Source organism: Bombina bombina, chromosome 1 (genome assembly GCF_027579735.1).
Source record: "Bombina bombina isolate aBomBom1 chromosome 1, aBomBom1.pri, whole genome shotgun sequence".
Taxonomy (NCBI): Eukaryota; Metazoa; Chordata; class Amphibia; order Anura; family Bombinatoridae; genus Bombina; species Bombina bombina.
The window spans coordinates 1,387,463,736-1,387,477,796 of record NC_069499.1 but is presented as its reverse complement, the minus strand read 5'-3'; the positions used below and the strand labels follow the sequence as shown (position 1 = coordinate 1,387,477,796).

Below are 14,061 nucleotides of genomic sequence, written 5' to 3'. Positions count from 1 at the left end.
CGATTCAGGAAAGGTTTCTCCTCAGACAGATTCAGATACATTGGCTTTTAAATTTAAACTAGAACACCTCCGCTTATTGCTCAGGGAGGTATTAGTTACTCTGGATGACTGCGACCCTATGGTGGTTCAAGAGAAATTGTGTAAAATGGACAAGTACCTAGAGGTCCCTGTTTACACTGATGCGTTTCCGGTCCCTAAGAGGATTGCGGATATCGTTACTAGGGAGTGGGATAGACCAGGTGTTCCCTTTGTTCCCCCTCCTGTTTTTAAGAAAATGTTCCCCATATCTGACCCCATGCGGGACTCGTGGCAGACGGTCCCTAAGGTAGAGGGGGCTGTTTCTTCACTTGCTAAACCCACAACCATACCAATCGAAGACAGTTGTGCTTTTAAAGACCCTATGGATAAAAAGTTAGAGGGTTTACTTAAGAAAATTTTTGTTCAACAAGGTTTTCTTCTCCAACCTATTGCGTGCATTATTCCTGTAACTACTGCAGCTGCTTTCTGGTTCGAGGCGCTGGAAGATGCGCTCCAGACTGAGACCTCATACGAGGACATTATGGATAGAATTAAGGCTCTAAAGCTGGCTAATTCTTTTATCACAGATGCCGCTTTCCAACTAGCTAAGTTAGCGGTAAAAAATTCAGGTTTCGCCATTTTGGGGCGCTATGGCTAAAGTCCTGGTCGGCCGATGTGTCGTCAAAATCCAAGCTCTTGAACATCCCTTTCAAAGGAAAGACCCTCTTCAGCCTGAATTGAAAGAGATTATTTCAGAAATCACTGGGGGTAAAGGCCATGCTCTCCCTCAGGACAAGTCCTTTAAGTCAAGGAATAAACAAAATAATTTTCGTTCCTTTCGGAATTTCAGGAGCGGTCTCGCTTCATCCTCCCCTGCTGCAAAGCAAGAGGGTAATGCTTCACAACCCAAGGCAGCCTGGAAACCTTACCAGGGCTGGAACAAGGGTAAACAGGCCAAAAAGCCTGCAGCTGCCACCAAGACAGCATGAAGGAGTAGCCCCCGATCCGGGATCGGATCTAGTAGGGGGCAGACTCTCTCTCTTCACTCAGGCCTGGGCAAGAGATGTACACGATCCCTGGGCATTAGAGATTGTATCCCAGGGATATCTTCTAGAATTCAAGGACTCTCCTCCAAGGGGGAGGTTCCACATTTCTCGTCTGTCTACAGATCAGACAAAGAAAGAGGCGTTTTCTCCAACATAGGTGTGTCCGGTCCACGGCGTCATCCTTACTTGTGGGATATTCTCTTCCCCAACAGGAAATGGCAAAGAGCCCAGCAAAGCTGGTCACATGATCCCTCCTAGGCTCCGCCTACCCCAGTCATTCTCTTTGCCGTTGTACAGGCAACATCTCCACGGAGATGGCTTAGAGTTTTTTAGTGTTTAACTGTAGTTTTTATTATTCAATCAAGAGTTTGTTATTTTAAAATAGTGCTGGTATGTACTATTTACTCTGAAACAGAAAAGAGATGAAGATTTCTGTTTGTATGAGGAAAATGATTTTAGCAACCGTTACTAAAATCCATGGCTGTTCCACACAGGACTGTTGAGAGGAATTAACTTCAGTTGGGGGAACAGTGAGCAGTCTTTTGCTGCTTGAGGTATGACACATTCTAACAAGACGATGTAATGCTGGAAGCTGTCATTTTCCCTATGGGATCCGGTAAGCCATTTTTATTCAGACAGTAAATAAGGGCTTCACAAGGGTTTATTAAGACTGTAGACATTTTCTGGGCTAAATCGATCATATTTACACATATTTAGCCTTGAGGAATCATTTAATCTGGGTATTTTTTGTAAAATAATATCGGCAGGCACTGTTTTAGACACTTTATTCTATAGGGGCTTTCCCTAATCATAGTCAGAGCCTCATTTTCGCGCCGGTATGGCGCACTTGTTTTTGAGAACAGCATGGCATGCAGCTGCATGTGTGTGGAGCTCTGATACATAGAAAAGTCTTTCTGAAGGCATCATTTGGTATCGTATTCCCCTTTGGGCTTGGTTGGGTCTCAGCAAAGCAGATCCAGGGACTGTAAAGGGGTTAAATATAAAAACGGCTCCGGTTCCGTTATTTTAAGGGTTAAAGCTTCCAAATTTGGTGTGCAATACTTTTAAGGCTTTAAGACACTGTGGTGAAATTTTGGTGAATTTTGAACAATTCCTTCATACTTTTTCGCAATTGCAGTAATAAAGTGTGTTCAGTTTAAAATTTAAAGTGACAGTAACGGTTTTATTTTAAAACGTTTTTTGTGCTTTGTTATCAAGTTTATGCCTGTTTAACATGTCTGAACTACCAGATAGATTGTGTTCTGACTGTGGGGAAGCCAAGGTTCCTTCTCATTTAAATAGATGTGATTTATGTCATAAAAAATTTAGTAAAAATGATGCCCAAGATGATTCCTCAAGTGAGGGGAGTAAGCATGGTACTGCATCATCCCCTCCTTCGTCGACACCAGTCTTGCCCATACAGGAGGCCCCTAGTACATCTAGCGCGCCAATACTCCTTACTATGCAACAATTAACGGCTGTAATGGATAATTCTATCAAAAACATTTTAGCCAATATGCCCACTTATCAGCGAAAGCGCGACTGCTCTGTTTTAGAAAATACTGAAGAGCATGAGGACGCTGATGATATTGTTTCTGAAGGGCCCCTACACCAGTCTGAGGGGGCCAGGGAGGTTTTGTCTGAGGGAGAAATTTCAGATTCAGGAAAAATTTCTCAACAAGCTGAACCTGATGTGATTACTTTTAAATTTAAGTTGGAACATCTCCGCGCTCTGCTTAAGGAGGTGTTATCCAATTTGGATGATTGTGATTATCTGGTCATTCCAGAAACACTATGTAAAATGGACAAGTTCCTAGAGGCCCCGGGGCCCCCCGAAGCTTTTCCTATATCCAAGCGGGTGGCGTACATTGTTAATAAAGAATGGGACAGGCCCGGTATACCTTTCGTACCTCCCCCCATATTTAAAAAATTGTTTCCTATAGTCGACCCCAGAAAGGACTTATGGCAGACAGTCCCCAAGGTCGAGGGGGCGGTTTCTACTCTAAACAAGCGCGCCACTATACCCATAGAAGATAGTTGTGCTTTCCAAGATCCTATGGATAAAAAATTAGAAGGTTTGCTAAAAAAGATGTTTGTTCAGCAAGGTTACCTTCTACAACCAATTGCATGCATTGTCCCTGTCACTACAGCCGCGTGTTTCTGGTTCGATGAGCTAGAAAAGGCGATTATTAGTAATTCTTCTTCTTATGAGGAGATTATGGACAGAATTCGTGCTCTTAAATTGGCTAATTCTTTCACCCTAGACGCCACCTTGCAATTGGCTAGGTTAGCGGCGAAAAATTCTGGGTTTGCTATTGTGGCGCGCAGAGCGCTTTGGTTAAAATCTTGGTCAGCGGATGCGTCTTCCAAGAACAAATTGCTTGACATTCCTTTCAAGGGGAAAACACTGTTTGGCCCTGACTTGAAAGAGATTATCTCTGATATCTCTGGGGGCAAGGGCCACGCCCTTCCTCAGGATAGGTCTTTCAAGGCCAAAAATAAACCTAATTTTCGTCCCTTTCGCAGAAGCGGACCAGCCCCAAGTGCTACGTCCTCTAAGCAGGAGGGTAATACTTCTCAAGCCAATCCAGCCTGGAGACCTATGCAAGGCTGGAACAAAGGAAAGCAGGCCAAGAAACCTGCCACTGCTCCCAAGACAGCATGAGATGCGGGCCCCCGATCCGGGACCGGATTTGGTGGGGGGCAGACTCTCTCTCTTCACTCAGGCTTGGGCAAGAGATGTTCTGGATCCTTGGGCGCTAGAAATAGTCTCCCAAGGTTATCTTCTGGAAGTGATTCATCCTGTTCCATTAAGAGAACGAGGGATGGGGTTCTACTCCAATCTGTTCGTAGTTCCCAAAAAAGAGGGAACGTTCAGACCAATCTTAGATCTCAAGATCCTAAACAAGTTTCTCAAGGTTCCATCGTCCAAAATGGAAACCATTCGAACAATCCTTCCATCCAGGAAGGTCAATTCTTGACCACGGTGGATTTAAAGGATGCGTATCTACATATTCCTGTCCACAAGGAACATCATCGGTTCCTAAGGTTCGCATTCCTGGACAAGCATTACCAGTTCGTGGCGCTTCCTTTCGGATTAGCCACTGCTCCAAGGATTTTCTCAAAGGTACTAGGGTCCCTTCTGGCGGTGCTAAGACCAAGGGGCATTGCTGTAGTACCTTACTTGGACGACATTCTGATTCAAGCGTCGTCCCTTCCTCAAGCAAAGGCTCACACGGACATAGTCCTGGCCTTTCTCAGATCTCACGGATGGAAAGTGAACGTGGAAAAGAGTTCTCTATCTCCGTCGACAAGAGTTCCCTTCTTGGGAACAATAATAGACTCCTTAGAAATGAGGATTTTTCTGACAGAGACCAGAAAAACAAAACTTCTAAACTCTTGTCGGATACTTCATTCCGTTCCTCTTCCTTCCATAGCGCAGTGCATGGAAGTGATAGGTTTGATGGTAGCGGCAATGGACATAGTTCCTTTTGCGCGCATTCATCTAAAACCATTACAACTGTGTATGCTCAGTCAGTGGAATGGGGACTATACAGACTTGTCTCCGAAGATACAAGTAAATCAGAGGACCAGAGACTCACTCCGTTGGTGGCTGTCCCTGGACAACCTGTCACAAGGGGTGACCTCCCGCAGACCAGAGTGGGTCATTGTCACGACCGACGCCAGTCTGATGGCTGGGGCGCGGTCTGGGGATCCCTGAAAGCTCAGGGTCTTTGGTCTCGGGAAGAATCTCTTCTACCGATAAATATTCTGGAACTGAGAGCGATATTCAATGCTCTCAAGGCTTGGCCTCAGCTAGCGAGGGCCAAGTTCATACGGTTTCAATCAGACAACATGACGACTGTTGCGTACATCAACCATCAGGGGGGAACAAGGAGTTCCCTGGCGATGGAAGAAGTGACCAGAATCATTCAATGGGCGGAGACTCGCTCCTGCCACCTGTCTGCAATCCACATCCCAGGAGTGGAAAATTGGGAAGCGGATTTTCTGAGTCGTCAGACATTGCATCCGGGGGAGTGGGAACTCCATCCGGAAATCTTTGCCCAAATCACTCAACTGTGGGGCATTCCAGACATGGATCTGATGGCCTCTCGTCAGAACTTCAAGGTTCCTTGCTACGGGTCCAGATCCAGGGATCCCAAGGCGACTCTAGTAGATGCACTAGTAGCACCTTGGACCTTCAAACTAGCCTATGTATTCCCGCCGTTTCCTCTCATCCCCAGGCTGGTAGCCAGGATCAATCAGGAGAGGGCGTCGGTGATCTTGATAGCTCCTGCGTGGCCACGCAGGACTTGGTATGCAGATCTGGTGAATATGTCATCGGCTCCACCATGGAAGCTACCTTTGAGACGAGACCTTCTAGTTCAAGGTCCGTTCGAACATCCGAATCTGGTCCCACTCCAGCTGACTGCTTGGAGATTGAACGCTTGATCTTATCAAAGCGAGGGTTCTCAGATTCTGTTATTGATACTCTTGTTCAGGCCAGAAAGCCTGTAACTAGAAAAATTTACCACAAAATTTGGAAAAAATATATCTGTTGGTGTGAATCTAAAGGATTCTCTTGGGACAAGGTTAAGATTCCTAAGAGTCTATCCTTCCTTCGAGAAGGATTGGAAAAAGGATTATCTGCAAGTTCCTTGATGGGACAGATTTCTGCCTTGTCTGTGTTACTTCACAAAAAGCTGGCAGCTGTGCCAGATGTTCAAGCCTTTGTTCAGGCTCTGGTTAGAATCAAGCCTGTTTACAAACCTTTGACTCCTCCTTGGAGTCTCAACTTAGTTCTTTCAGTTCTTCAGGGGGTTCCGTTTGAACCCTTACATTCCGTTGATATTAAGTTATTATCTTGGAAAGTTTTGTTTTTGGTTGCAATTTCTTCTGCTAGAAGAGTTTCAGAATTATCTGCTCTGCAGTGTTCTCCTCCTTATCTGGTGTTCCATGCAGATAAGGTGGTTTTACGTACTAACCTGGTTTTCTTCCAAAAGTTGTTTCTAACAAAAACATTAACCAGGAGATAGTCGTGCCTTCTCTGTGTCCGAAACCAGTTTCGAAGAAGGAACGTTTGTTGCACAATTTGGATGTTGTTCGCGCTCTAAAATTCTATTTAGATGCTACAAAGGATTTTAGACAAACATCTTCCTTGTTTGTTGTTTATTCTGGTAAAAGGAGAGGTCAAAAAGCAACTTCTACCTCTCTCTCTTTTTGGATTAAAAGCATCATCAGATTGGCTTACGAGACTGCCGGACGGCAGCCTCCTGAAAGGATCACAGCTCCTTCCACTAGGGCTGTGGCTTCCACATGGGCCTTCAAGAACGAGGCTTCTGTCGATCAGATATGTAGGGCAGCGACTTGGTCTTCACTGCACACTTTTACCAAATTTTACAAGTTTGATACTTTTGCTTCTTCTGAGGCTATTTTTGGGAGAAAGGTTTTGCAAGCCGTGGTGCCTTCCATTTAGGTGACCTGATTTGCTCCCTCCCTTCATCCGTGTCCTAAAGCTTTGGTATTGGTTCCCACAAGTAAGGATGACGCCGTGGACCGGACACACCTATGTTGGAGAAAACAGAATTTATGTTTACCTGATAAATTACTTTCTCCAACGGTGTGTCCGGTCCACGGCCCGCCCTGGTTTTTTAATCAGGTCTGATAATTTATTTTCTTTAACTACAGTCACCACGGTATCATATGGTTTCTCCTATGCAAATATTCCTCCTTAACGTCGGTCGAATGACTGGGGTAGGCGGAGCCTAGGAGGGATCATGTGACCAGCTTTGCTGGGCTCTTTGCCATTTCCTGTTGGGGAAGAGAATATCCCACAAGTAAGGATGACGCCGTGGACCGGACACACCGTTGGAGAAAGTAATTTATCAGGTAAACATAAATTCTGTTTTTACGCTGTGTAGAAGATCTACATACAATGGGAGTGATCCACCCAGTTTCAACTGCGGAACAAGGGCTGGGTTTTTAATCAAATCTGTTTGTGGTTCCCAAAAAAGAAGGAACTTTCAGACCAATCCTGGATCTCAAAATTCTAAACAGATTCCTCAGAGTCCCATCATTCAAGATGGAGACCATTCGGACAATCTTACCAATGATCCAGGAAGGTCAATATATGACTACCGTGGATCTAAAGGATGCGTATCTACACATTCCTATCCACAAAGATCATCACCAGTTTCTCAGGTTCGCTTTTCTGGACAAGCATTATCAGTTTGTGGCTCTTCCCTTCGGGTTGGCCACTGCTCCCAGAATTTTTACAAAAGTGCTAGGGTCCCTCCTGGCGGTTCTAAGACCGCGGGGCATAGCAGTGGCGCCTTATCTAGACGACATCTTAATTCAGGCGCCGACTTTCCAAAGAACCAAGTCTCACACGGAAATTGTGTTAGCTTTTCTGAGGTCTCACGGGTGGAAGGTGAACATCAAAAAGAGTTCTCTCTCCCCCCTCACAAGAGTTCCCTTTCTAGGAACTTTGATAGACTCGGTAGAAATGAAAATATTTCTGACGGAGGTCAGAAAGTCAAAACTCTTAACTACTTGCCGAGCCCTTCACTCCATTCCTCGACCATCTGTCGCTCAGTGCATGGAGACAATCGGACTAATGGTAGCGGCAATGGACATAGTCCCTTTTGCTCGAATACACCTCAGGCCACTGCAACTATGCATGCTCAAACAGTGGAATGGGGATTATGCAGATTTGTCTCCTCAAATACAGTTGGACCAGGAGACCAGAACTTCTCTTCTCTGGTGGTTGTCTCAGGATTACCTGGCGCAGGGAATGTGTTTCCGCAGACCAGAGTGGATCATCGTAACGACCAACGCCAGCCTGTTGGGCTGGGGTGCAGTCTGGGACTCCCTGAAAGCTCAGGGCTTATGGTCTCGGGAAGAAGCTCTCCTCCTGATAAACATTCTGAAACTGAGGGCGATATTCAACGCTCTTCAGGCATGGCCTCAGCTAGCTGCGGCCAAATTCATCAGATTTCAGTCGGACAACATCACGACTGTAGCTTACATCAACCATCAAGGGGGGACAAGGAGTTCCCTAGCAATGATGGAAGTAACCAAAATAATCAGGTGGGCGGAGGACCACTCTTGCCACCTCTCAGCAATTCACATCCCAGGAGTAGACAACTGGGAGGCGGAATTTCTAAGTCGTCAAACTTTTCACCCGGGGGAGTGGGAACTCCACTCGGAGGTGTTTGCCCTACTGACCCAGCGATGGGGCATTCCAGAGTTGGATCTGATGGCGTCCCGTCAGAACACCAAACTTCCTCTCTACGGGTCCAGGTCCCGGGATCCCCAGGCGGTGCTAATAGATGCTCTAGCAGTGCCTTGGTCCTTCAATCTGGCCTATGTTTTCCCACCGTTTCCTCTCCTCCCTCGTCTGGTCGCCAGAATCAAGCAGGAGAAGGCTTTGTTGATTCTGATAGCGCCTGCGTGGCCACGCAGGACTTGGTATGCAGACCTGGTGGACATGTCATCTGTCCCACCTTGGACTTTGCCAATGAGGCAGGACCTTCTAATACAAGGTCCTTTCAAGCATCCAAATCTAATTTCTCTGCGTCTGACTGCTTGGAGATTGAACGCTTAATTCTATCAAAGCGTGGTTTCTCTGAGTCGGTTATAGATACTCTGATTCAGGCTAGAAGGCCTGTCACCAGGAAAATCTACCATAAGATATGGCGAAAATATCTTTGTTGGTGTGAATCCAAGGGTTACTCATGGAGTAAGATTAGGATTCCTCGGATATTGTCCTTTCTCCAAGAAGGATTAGAGAAAGGATTGTCAGCTAGTTCTTTAAAAGGACAGATATCTGCTTTGTCTATCCTTTTACACAAACGTCTGGCAGAAGTACCAGACATTCAAGCGTTTACTCAGGCTTTAGTCAGAATCAAGCCTGTTTATAGACCTGTGGCTCCGCCTTGGAGTCTAAATTTAGTTCTTCGGGGGGTTCCGTTTGAATCCTTACATTACATAGATATTAAGCTTTTATCTTGGAATGTTTTGTTTTTGGTAGCTATCTCTTCTGCTCGCAGAGTTTCAGAGTTATCTGCCTTACAATGTGATTCACCTTACCTGATTTTCCATGCAGATAAGGTAGTTTTGCGTACCAAACCCGGTTTTCTTCCTAAGGTTGTGTCTAATAGGAATATTAACCAGGAAATTGTTGTTCCTTCTCTGTGTCCTAATCCTTCTTCGAAGAAGGAACGTCTGTTACACAATCTTGATGTGGTTCGTGCCTTAAAGTTCTATTTACAAGCAACTAAGGACTTCAGACAAACATCTTCACTGTTTGTCATCTATTCTGGTAAGAGGAGGGGTCAGAAAGCGACTGCTACCTCTCTTTCCTTTTGGCTGAAAAGCATCATCCGTTTGGCCTATGAGACTGCTGGCCAGCAGCCTCCTGAAACAATTACTGCTCATTCTACCAGAGCAGTGGCTTCCACATGGGCTTTTAAACATGAGGCTTCTGTTGAACAGATTTGTAAGGCAGCGACTTGGTCTTCGCTGCATACTTTTTCCAAATTTTACAAACTCAATACTTTTGCTTCTTCAGAGGCTATTTTTGGGAGAAAGGTTTTGCAAGCAGTGGTGCCTTCCATTTAAGGTACCTGTCTTGTTCCCTCCCTTCATCCGTGTCCTAAAGCTTTGGTATTGGTATCCCACAAGTAAAGGATGAATCCGTGGACTGGATACACCTTACAAAAGAAAACAGAATTTATGCTTACCTGATAAATTACTTTCTCTTGTGGTGTATCCAGTCCACGGCCCGCCCTGGCTATTAAGTCAGGTAGATTTTTTGTTTAAACTACAGTCACCACTGCAACCTATGGTTTCTCCTTTTTCTTCTTAACCTCCGGTCGAATGACTGGGGGGTGGAGCTAGAGAGGGAACTATATGGACAGCTCTGCTGTGTGCTCTCTTTGCCACTTCCTGTTAGGAAGGAGAATATCCTACAAGTAAAGGATGAATCCATGGACTGGATACACCACAAGAGAAAGTAATTTATCAGGTAAGCATAAATTCTGTTTTCTTTTACAAAGATATGACAAGTCCACGGATTTCATCCTTGTGGGATTTTAACCTCCTGCTAACAGGAAGTGGCAAAGAGCACCACAGCAGATCTGTATATATAGCCCCTCCCTTCCCCTCCACCTCCAGTCATTCTCTTTGCCTGTGTTATACTAGGAAGAGGTAAAGTGAGGTGTTAGTTTTAGTTTCTTCAATCAAGAAGTTTTTTATTTTTTAAATGGTACTATTTTCCTCAGGGGGATATGGAAGAAGTTTTCAGCTCTGAGGTTGATGATCTTAGCAGACATAACTAAGATCCACATTTTTTATTGATGGGGGTATTTCATACCTGTCTTCTATATGGGCTGCTGCTTATGTAGAAGTGCGAGTATAAGAATAGACAGTGATACTGACAAAGGTAGATTTGAATATAGAGAGTAGGTAGCTGACTATATTGTGTGTTAGATGCAGTAATTGTATGACATGGTCAAAATAAAAGTTTCATGCTTCAGATAAAACATACAAATTTATAAATAAAAATAAAATAACCAATATACTTTTGTTATCAAGCCGTGCACATTGTTTTTATATGCATGCTTTCTGAGGCCCCATCTCCTACTAAGCATGTGCAAAAGTGCACAGTATAAACGTATATGCCTTTTGTGATTGGCTGATGTTTATCACATGATATGGGAGAGGGAAAACTTTTACATTTTTCCGAAAATACTACTGCTCATTTGAAATGAGCAGTATTATGTATTTGTCAATTATTCAATTCTGCTGTATTTAGTGGTCCTTTAACCATAGACAAAAAATCAGACTAAGATAATGAGATGGACATAATGTGACATAATAAATTAACAAAAAAGCAGGTATCCTTAATTTATGTTTGTGCTTAATCATGTGTCACTCTAGATTTCCAGAGGATGCAGGACATTCCTGAAGAAGCAGAGAGCTCGCAAGACCTAAAGGATGCAGAGCAGGGTTCATCAGAGAGCTAACAGACGCAGAAGCAAAAAACAAACAAAACAAAGTAAACTTCACAAAGGACGCGCTGCTCTCTGAGGCATTTCTCGCGGGGAGCAGTGAGACGACAGATGAGAGTAACTGCACTGTTAGGGGTGACCCCCCCATAAGCAATGTGCCGATGTGTGGAATGTTGTGATACCTTGTATTGGACTTTTATAGGACCAACAGGGACAGAGCTGCATGTGAGGGCTAGACATATATAATGTATGTGCAGGTTTTAAATCAGAGTTCCATGCACACATCTAAACCTTGACCACTTATATGTGATATTTCTTATCTAATTAACTTTTGTATGAACATAGTACTTTTTAAATGCCCCAAAAGTCTTGTGTAAGTAACACAATCTGCAGGGTAGCAGCTTTAGTTTGGCATTAAATATATCAATTTCACTACCAGAGGGCTCTGCGGCAATTTTTAAATGTACCATAACTAAGGATAAAAGAACAGACTTATTGAAGTTAAGTAAGAGAAAACTGCTTATTCCATTACAAGACCAACATTTGTTTTTCTTTGGAAATAGCACATCTGTCAGTGCAGACGTCAATGATTTTTGTGTTGCCGTCTCCTTTGATAGCTGACGTTTTGAAATACATTTAAGAATGAACAGTCTACTTGATTCCTTTATTGTTTAAAAAGATAATGCCTTTACTACTCATTCTCCAGCTTGACTTAACCAGCATTGTTATATTAATATACTTTATAACCTCTAAGCTTGCCTGTTTCTATGCCCCAACAGGTCGCACCTTATCTCAGTGCATTTTAAGTCTTGCACAACAGCTAGACAAAGTTACTTCATATGTATCAATGGTTATGCAAGAACCAGCATTGATTGGCTAAAATGCAAGACTGTAAAAAGCACATAAGGGGGGGTCTGCAGTGACTTAGATACAAGTAATCACAGAGGTTAAAAACAGTGTTGGTTATGCACAGCTGGGGAATGGGTAATAAAGGGATTATCTTTTTAAGCAATAACAATTTGCATGTAGGCTGTCCCTTTAATGCTTGAAACTATTTAACTCCTTGATGCCCAAGACTCAAGATCTCTCCCGTTCAAATCCATACATTGGCATGCTCCACAACTTCCTGGAAGACGGGTGTTCTGCTGCTCAGTTCCTGCCCCCACCCCCTTTTATTTATTATTTTTTTTAAAGACAAAAATTAATTAAGTTATTTTTTTTATATCAAATCATGAGACTGGAGCCCTAACCCCATTTTCCAGCTCCATCTCTCCAGTGGCAAATTTCACTTGGTATTATATAATCGACATGGTGCATTTTAATTATGACTGTTAATCTGCATTGGACAGAAAAGCTGCTTGATTCACTGTTTTAAACGGCAAGCTGTTGAGCTAGTAATCCAGTCAATTCATCTTCTATAAGAATCCAGTTTTATAGGGCTTCAAAACAGACTTCCACTGATCACACATTTATTTTGCAATAATGAATTACTCGCTGCATAATTATTTTAAACCGTTCATCAGTTATCAACTACAGGAAAATGTAACAAGTTACACAGATGTCATTTAACTTAGAAATTACATCTTTGTCATTTTGTAGCATAAGGCGCTGCAGTAAAATCCGTTCACTTGGTTTATAGTTAATCCACACAGTCTAATGTTAATACACAAAATTTAGGGAACAGTATACGGTGGTATTGCCATTACTAATATTTGGTTGTACATTTTCTTTTTATTGTGTGTTTAAAAGCAGTTTTGCAGGTTGATTTCTATTGTCATTGCATGCAATATATCATCTAAAAAATCTAAATAATATGTATATTTACTGGCAAATAAAAACCCTACTTATTTACAGAAGATCAGATAATCTTGTCCAAACAAATATTAGTTTTTTTCTTTCCAAATAATGCCTAATACTCTTACAGAAAATAAATGGAACATTTCTTGTTATACCAGCACCTATCAGTCATTCCCATTACAGAACGGAATCTCTCTTTACCTGGTACCCCAGATAAGGTTGTGTTCATCCTTTGTATAGCAGCCAAAGGTGTTAGGTTTTTCAGAAGACCATATTCTAGGATAATTAAGATTGTTAAACCCAATCCTTAGATGAAATACAGGATCTTTTACTCCTTAACCTTGCAAGACTGCTTTACACTAACTGCAATGTTATATCTGTTGAGGGACCTTATTCTGCTACTTTTTTTAACACTCCACCTTCTTACTGTATGTCCTATTTATATTTTGTACGAAAATTCTTTTGTAAATATTTGCTGATCTCTGGCCGTAAAGTCCTGTTTGATAAAAGTGCTTTTTTATGGAATTGCTCGTTTTTATTCTAAAAATGTTTTTTGCACCTGTAAATTGTTTATTTTACGTGAGAACACAGTTTGGATAATAATCTAATGATAACTGGATTGGAGAACCCCTCAATATCATTGTATTAAAGCAATGAATAATTTGCTTGTGTACTGTATTTTCAGAACATCAGAACCAGGATATATAAATAACAGGTTGTTTGTCTGTGTATATAATATATATAAATATATAGTTCTGTAAATAGTCTGAAAAAATACTGTATGAAATTAAATTCATTTTTTTTTTTCTGGAACAAGTTAAAAAAAAATACAGCCTTATTTTTGCTTGCTGGTCAATAAAATGTATTGATACTGCAATTGTTTTGAAATATGACTTTGTGGGTGAAAACATATCTACTTAAAGGGACATTAAACACTAAATAAATGCTAGATAGAATGAAGCATTCAAAGAAAAGATTTGTCTGAGTATAACTTGTAGATGTATTTTTTAAAGTTTCTTTAGCTGTTTAAATATTGACAAAATAAGTGTAAAGTTTTAGTGTCTATAAAACAATGGGAGCTGCCATGTTGTAACTTAGGCTACCTTCTCTGCTGTGGCCAATTAGAGACAGTTATAAATAGGTCACTAGAATGTGCAACCAATTGCAGTGTGGAATTTAACCGTGTT

General features: G+C 42.4%; 1 protein-coding gene across 4 annotated transcripts in view; it reads left to right on the top strand.

The window, feature by feature from the left end:
- ARHGEF2 (Rho/Rac guanine nucleotide exchange factor 2) overlaps nucleotides 1–13,751 on the top strand; it is a 918,648-nt gene extending 904,897 nt beyond the window's left edge. For all 4 annotated transcript variants that reach the window (XM_053704543.1, XM_053704550.1, XM_053704538.1 and 1 more), the window contains one exon: nucleotides 11,007–13,751. In XM_053704543.1, the coding sequence (XP_053560518.1) occupies nucleotides 11,007–11,092 (86 nt within the window). In that variant the 3' untranslated portion in view covers nucleotides 11,093–13,751. The remainder of the gene's footprint in view (nucleotides 1–11,006) is intronic.
- Nucleotides 13,752–14,061: the final 310 nt, after the last annotated feature.